Source organism: Orycteropus afer, unplaced genomic scaffold (assembly GCF_000298275.1).
Source record: "Orycteropus afer afer isolate SDZICR_OR568_19922 unplaced genomic scaffold, OryAfe1.0 scaffold00015, whole genome shotgun sequence".
In the NCBI taxonomy this organism is placed as follows: domain Eukaryota; kingdom Metazoa; phylum Chordata; class Mammalia; order Tubulidentata; family Orycteropodidae; genus Orycteropus; species Orycteropus afer.
This window is the reverse complement of record NW_006921602.1, coordinates 12,925,006-12,932,563: the sequence shown is the minus strand read 5'-3', so window position 1 is coordinate 12,932,563 and position 7,558 is coordinate 12,925,006. Positions and strand designations below refer to the sequence as shown.

At 37.7% G+C, this 7,558-nt stretch overlaps 1 protein-coding gene across 1 annotated transcript in view; it reads right to left on the bottom strand.

Moving 5' to 3' along the window:
• HERC1 (HECT and RLD domain containing E3 ubiquitin protein ligase family member 1) overlaps positions 1-7,558 on the bottom strand; it is a 191,859-nt gene that overhangs the window by 78,885 nt on the left and 105,416 nt on the right. Inside the window, exons 35-38 of the mRNA XM_042783232.1 lie at positions 7,470-7,553; positions 6,200-6,720; positions 3,312-4,063; positions 1,649-1,847 (exon numbers count right to left, since the gene is read on the bottom strand). Of these exons, the coding sequence (XP_042639166.1) occupies positions 1,649-1,847; positions 3,312-4,063; positions 6,200-6,720; positions 7,470-7,553 (1,556 nt within the window). The remainder of the gene's footprint in view (positions 1-1,648; positions 1,848-3,311; positions 4,064-6,199; positions 6,721-7,469; positions 7,554-7,558) is intronic.

Here is a 7,558-nt window from a genome sequence, read left to right as displayed (position 1 = left end):
GTCCCTGAGTTGTCTCTCCTCACCTGTAACCCTGGGGCTGACTGCTCTTCTGTCTGGGTTCCTGGCTTTTTATCCCCTTTCTCCTGCTCTTCCAGCCTGCTACTCTGGGCAGGCCTGAGTTGCCTCTCCTCACCTAATCCCTTCGGCTGACTGCTCTTCTCTCTGGCTTCCTGGATTTTAATTCCCTTTCTCCTGTTCTTCCCGCTTGCTACTTCGGGCGTCCCTGAGCTGTCTCTCCTCACGTGTAACCCTGGGGCTGACAACTATACAAACCAGAGTGTGAAAGAGAACAAGCAGTCACAGTGCTGTGGATCTTTTGTGGATGCCTTGAATTCTGTCATTGCTAAACCAAAAATGAAACTCATTGGTGTCAAGTTGATTCCAACTCATAGTGATCCTAAGGGTTCCCAAGGCTGTAAAATCTTTACAGAAGCAGACTGCAATCTCTTTCTCCAGTGGAGCAGCCAGTGAGCTCAAACCATCAATCTTTTGATTAGCAGCTGTTTAACCACTGTGCCAAAACCATATTAGCATATCCTAACTTTCCTTTCTTCCTTATATAGTAAACACCAGTACCTCTGGAACTGTGTGTTACTTAAGTGAAAAAGCTGAGGCAAGAGATGTCAATGGCCTATGGAGACAGGCCTTCCAGTGGGCATTATCCAATGGGGACTGGGCAATGGTAGCTACTTAATTAGTGCTCCTCCTACCCAAGACCAGAACAGGAATGCAATGAATTTCAAAGTGTGAACTGAAGACCACTGCATCAGAATCACTGGGATATGTGATTAAAATACAGACCACAGGCCTCACACAAGACCTACTGAATTAGAGGTGCTGGAGGATACAGTCCCAGAGCTTTCCTAAGCTCACCAGCTGGCTCTAGTGCACACCAAAAATGGAGAATAACTACAACAACTTCTCTCCTCTTCTACTCTCCAAGGACTACACACTGGGAACAATAATGACATGTCAACTAAGAGAAGGGGAAAACAAATAAGGAAAGAGGAGCATAACCATTCTGCTTCCCTTTATTTCACCTAAGCCTCAGTTAAGAGAACTCACAAAACGGTCCCTCTCTAAAGGTCCTCTCTGAAAGATTTTGTGTTGTGTACACATTTGGCAAATGAGAGCAAAAAGAAATTTAAATAAGTAACCATTATTTAAAGTTTACAAATCTAAACAGAGTTGACTGAAGAAGCATCATATGACATGATCTTTCATTTGAAAAGGAAACTTGATTTTATAGTAAGAATAAAGGTATACTTAAGGAATTATGCTTAAAAGGGCAATAATCTGAGAAGAAACAATTATTTTCAGGGAGGTGAGCTTTTTCTTGAGGGAAAAAAAAAAATCAAAAGTCCAGCCAAAAGAAAAAAAAACATCATTAGAAGATAGGTATCCAATGATAGCATAGTTGATTAGACCTGGGGCTACCACTAACTAGCTGTGAGACTCTGGGTAAATTATTAAACTTCTCTGTGGGACATTTTAAATGAAATCAGTTTGACTACATGATTTTGTAGGTTCCTTCTAGCTGCAGAATGCTATGATTCAGTTGGGTACACTGTGCATCCATAAGAGAGCACCTGAGTATTTCAGATCTGTAGGCATCAGTAAGGCAGAAATTAAAGGTAATTTTCTCTACCTGAGAAGACTAAGTGGCATCACTCCTGGGGACTCAGATGCAGGCACTGTTTCAGTGTCAGTGACTGGAGTGGTGGCAGTTGTGGTGTCCTCCAAGGAGCTGCTCATAAAGGAAGTTGTGCTCGAGGCTGATGGGCTAGTGGTAACTGGTGTCTGGGCCTGCTGGGCTTGGTCACTTTCTTCAGCTTGTTGATCAATCTCTATGAAACAAGGTAAAGGTGAAGAAAGTAGTAAGGACTGATTCTATCTAAAGCGACAATGGGAATGGAAAGCTCTTAACTTTTAATTTGAAAATTTTATAAATCGTTTTCTAAAGTATCAACTTTTATGAAAGATTTATAGAAAACTAAATGCTGTTTTATATATATGCATTCTTATATGTAGCATTCACTACTATACTCATTAATTTAGACTCTATAGACAATAATATAACAAGTCTTTGTCATTACTTATTTCTTTTTTTTAAAGATCAGGGCTCTCTTAAAAGCAAACAAAAAAGTAGTCTCATTTTTGATTGTAAGATTTGCCAGGTTTTTTGGGAGTCATCTGATCATTAAAACTGTATTTCTTAAACATTTTCATTTTGATTGCCTATCTTCAGTGTATAAGTAGGCCAAGATGAAGACATGTATATACAAAAAGAATAAAAACCTAAACAGAAACCTCATCCTCTAAAAAGAATAAACACACTGCTGTCGAGTCAGATCTGACTCATAGAGACCCCTCCTTGGGTTTCCGAGATGGTATCACTATGGAAGAAGATTGCCCAACACTCCTTCCAAGGAGTAGCTGGTGGGTTTGAACCACCAGCCTTCTGGTTAGCAGCCAATGCCTTAGGCACTACACCAATGCCACAAAAAAGAAACTACTGCTAAGAATTTTAAAAAATAGTTAAAATGTTCAAAAGTTAAAAAATTAATTATAGGTATCTAATTTTTACTATTGGTAAAGGAGACAAATAAACATAATCAAAATTGGAATTGCTGCAAAGACAGTTAATTCTCTTTGGTTTGCTAAATATTCATATCTCTCCATAACTGTCATGATCTTAACACTCCTACTTATATGCACCATACACCTATCTTTGACTATTTAGTGTCTACATTAAAAAGGAAGGGAGGAACAGGAAGCAAAAGGAAAGAACAGAAAGAGAAGAATTTAAGTTTCATGAAGACAAGAGACTTTGTTTTGTTCACTGTTGACTCCCCAGACACTAGAACAAAGCCTAGCACACAGTAAGCACTCATAATAAACATTAGCTGAATAAATTTCAGAACTCATATCCAAAGATGAGGATAAAAGATAAAACAAGGTTTCACATTCAATATATACCCAACAAAATCACTAGACTTTAAAACATCTCTGAGAATACAATAATTTAACCAGATCAATAAATACCTGAGTATCTTTTGTGGCATGAGCTAAATTTCAGTTTTACAACACACAGTAATAATAATCAAGTTCTAATGCTTGTGTAGGTTTAAAACAGAAAATCTTAGATGATCATTAATATAAAAAAATAAAAAAGAAGTTTGCCTTTTAAAGAAAAAATACTGTGAAAACTGCTTCAACCTCAAACAATCTTTTACAAATATGTTATAGAGTGTAAAATGCTTATAAATAATTTCTACAGGTCAAAACCAAAAAAACATTGGATAACATACCTTGCTTAATTTTGCCCCCAAACTGGTCTTCCAAAAGCCCGTGGACCACTAATTTATAGATCATGGCTTGTGCTCGTTCCAGATCAGCTAATCCCAATGCTCTCTTTATGGGTGACCGCATGACTGCTCGCTTCACCATGTGTCGCATTAAGAACTGCAGGGCTGCACGCATCTCCACGTCTTCGTGAACAACTGGTGAGCTTGCACAGTCTGAGTTGTGGCCATTTTCAGCCAGAACTTTTGGTATCAGCAACAGCTCAGCATATTTACTACAGCCAAGAAGAGCACTAAGTGATTTCATAGCACCGAGGTAGAGATAGGACAACTGGACTGCTCTAATTTCTGACTGGGCTATGTCATGGTTTTTGGACATGTGTTCATGATTTTTTCTTTTTCCTTCTGTTACTTGATGCTGAGGTTCCACACCTGGGGGTGTTGGATCTAAAGAAAATGCAGATATTTCATTTTCTGATTTGGAGCTTGTGGTACCCTGACTTTTGACATCATCAGACATTAAGCCTGCTCGTGTATCTACAGCAGAGTCACTCTCAGTTTTCTGCTCAACTTCCCCTTTCTCATCAGATTCATGTCGGTGTTTCTTTTCATGTCGCTTGGTGCTTTGTTTCCCCATGTCTTCATGAATGCCAGTCAGATACGTTAGGTCCAGTAGCACAGAAGCTGTCAGGCCTCGGAATCGCGCCACATCAAACGGCAGTGGTTCACAGGGTTCCAGGTTATACAATGGAGTATCACTAGGCGACCAAAAAGTTGGGAAGCTTAATAAAGATCAGAATGACACAGGAAGAAGCAAGTGAGGGATAGACAAGAGGAAGGTACAGAAAATAATGTAGACAAAATAAGATGCATCATGTACACAGTACAGAAAATAAATTACACAAACTAAAGATGTCATTATAAACAGAGGGAAAATGAGTCTATAATGAGATAATGGGGAGATGTGATGCTAAATGCAAAAGCAATGAGACATGCATGTGCTTTCAAATGAGAATACTCACTATTACATAATGTAAGCCAGAAGTTGGCAAACTTAATATAAAGGGCCAGACAGTAAATATTTCAGACTTTGCATGCAACTACTCAACCCTGAAGTTGCAGTATAAGCAGCCACTGATACACCAAACAAATGAGTGTGGATGAATAACTTTATTAACGAAAACAGATGGTGGGCTGGATTTGGCCTGTGGGTAGTAACGCAGGTAGTAGTATGTCCATTATTGATGTAAGCTATTTGGAAAGTTTATATAATAAATCCAGTTTTATTATGTGGGTAATGGCCATTTGTAACCTTTCAGAAGACTTTCATTAAAAATTTTATTTTATAGTGCTCAATCAATGCTTCTAACTTATAGTTTAAATAGAAATATAATCACATTATTTCTTCATATATGGCAAGAATTTCCTGGAGTTTAAAAATATTACACTTACACAAAACATAAACAGAAAGTTTCAGCAAGTACACAAAGTTTTGTGATATACATTTGTTGTACTGATGAAATCCTGGTGCCATTTTACCTTTCTAATCTTATTTGAACTTTGCCTCATTTTTCTTGTTTTAATTTTTACTCCATTAAGTAATTAATTTAATTTGCCCTATTAAACTAGGGAAAAAAAAACCCAACTCACTGCCACTGAGTCAACTCTAACTCATAGCAACCCCCATACGGTTTCTGAGGTGGTTAATCTCTACGGAAGTAGATTGCCCCATCTTCCTTCCATGGAGTGGCTAGTGGGTTTGAACTGCCAGCCTTCTGGTTAGTAGTCAAATGCCTTAGGCACTGCACCACCAGAGCTCCTTAAAAAAAAACCTGCCCTATTACATGTATCTCAATAAGGCATCATAACGTCTTTCTGAAACAAGACTAAGAATAAAAGAAAAGGTAGATATTTTCACATGACTTCGTAAAATTTTCCCTGGTTTCTTAGCTTGTTGGGGGTGAGGGTAAGTAGGGTCTATAAAACCCTGAAAATAAATGTAAACTTTATGTATGTACATTTTTCAGCTAAGAGGGCCCACAGCTTCCATTAGATTCTAACACAGTACTGCCTCCAAAAAATCTGCTAAGAACCACTGTTTTAGATATTGTTCCATGTCCTATTTAAGACTATAAAGAGATGCGTTAGACACTGTAATGAAAAGTGCCATAATGTCATCAATAAATCAATGTTTTCAAATGGTACAATTATGCAGAAACAGATAAAACTGAATCCCCTTAGCAATGGAGATACTTAACATATTTCCTTTTAAACATGTCAAGTTTCTTTTGCATACTAATCTTATTTGAATGCAAACATACTTAAATGTTTTTAAGCATACAGTTTGTATCAAATAAACTGAATTATAATACCTACTCAAAATGTTACACATTGAGGGGATATAAATATGTGTTTTAAAAAAACAAAAAATAGCAATACTTAAAATCACAAATAATCCAAAACCTAATTTTAGTCACTTAAATGTTCTCATCTTGCATTAACGTAAAACATAATTGGCAGATCAGCAGTTTCTGGCCGATTTTTTTCAATTCCAGTGTATAATGGAGATGATTAAAAAAGCAGAAAGCCAAAAGAAAAGCAGAAAGAAAAACCCTAGGTACACAAACTAGTGAGCTTATCATTTCTTCACAAAACAAAACAAAAACAAAAAAACTATCAATATTTTACACACCACTAGTATTCCAAGCAACATAGGTTTGTGAAATATTCATTTGTGCAGTCATAGTACCAATATCCAGCTGTATGAAAAAAAAATTACTAAAGAAATTAACTGGCAGCTCACTTAAAATACGCATTTACTCATTCTCCATAAGCAATGGCCCAATTCACCATTAAATACTCATTTGCTACAAGTGTAACTCAACAGATCATACCTGATGGTAATTTCTGCTTCATCCCATTGGACCTTGGCAGATGTGCTGCCCTCTTTGACCACTCCCAGCAGCGTGGCATGGCGCCCAGTTTGCTTGTGAACACACCGACCTCCAACTCTAAGACCAGCATCAACTCCTCCTATCACTGCCAGCACGGGCCACACCTCTATGCAAAGGGTCCTCAGTTGTGGTTCTGAGAGGTCAGCAAGGCCATGCCTATTGTGTTTACCTTTCTCTTCCTCTTTGCTCTCCTTCTCCTCTCTCATTTCATTTTCCTCTCGGCTCTGAACCGAGCGGCTTTTTTTTAGCTTCTGCCCTGATTCTTTAATACATATCTTAATTTTGTGCAGCCTCTCCATCATTTTTTTGTTAATACAGTAAGTCCAACGGTCTGTTCGGTGAAGGATACGGATAAGCTGAATAGTGGCCTCAGCTAGCACTGCAGCTACTGGACTACAGATGGGATCTCCTGGAAGTAAGTCTCGTGGAGTGCCACGCATCTGCATATCACAAATTTTCACCTGTATGAAAGAAAAGAGGGGGGCAAAAGTGTGGTATTAATAGTTCTCCTAAAATATTGTTGTTGCTGACTCAGCAAACCCATGTGAGAGTAGAATTGCCTTACAGGTTCCCTAGGCTGAAATCTTTATGGAAGCAGTTTACCAGGTCTTTCTCCTGTGGAGCCTCTGAGTGGGTTAGCAGCTGAGTGCTTAACCATTATGCCACCATGGCGCCTACCTAAAATATTAGTCACTATAAATTCTGGCACATGTTAAACTAGTGTTTGTATTCCTACTACATGTATATTGTATCAAATGGCTCCAAAATGGAGTAAGCAAATGTTATAGTCATACCAGAAGTTAGTAGCAGTATGATCCCCTGGAATAAACTGGGATTTCCATTACTCAGCTAATGGCATCTTTTAAAATAATCTTTTAAGATTATTTTTAGATTTCTCTCTCATGTGCATAATTGCCAATGAACCAGATTATTCCTAAACTACTTCCTGTAATGTCTATAATTACACGTATGTTTAAAAGTTGACTCACTATATTCAAAATGCCAGAATATCAAATAATGCCTTACTGAAGAGTAAAGGGAACTTCTAAATATATCTAACCTTCTTCTAGAAGAGTAAATTACCAGAATCAGATCCTTTTAATGGCAGAAATAATTTACTGTATTTATAAATTGTAACATGCTAACAAATACTAACAAAAAATAACAAATATCCTTTATGCTTAAGTAAAAAGATTTGAGGTTTCATTACCTTTTCCCCTGGATTGCTACTATAGAACATTACACAAGGGTACAACTCTGCTGCATCCACATCTTCAAAAGCTAATTTGGGCTCCTAGG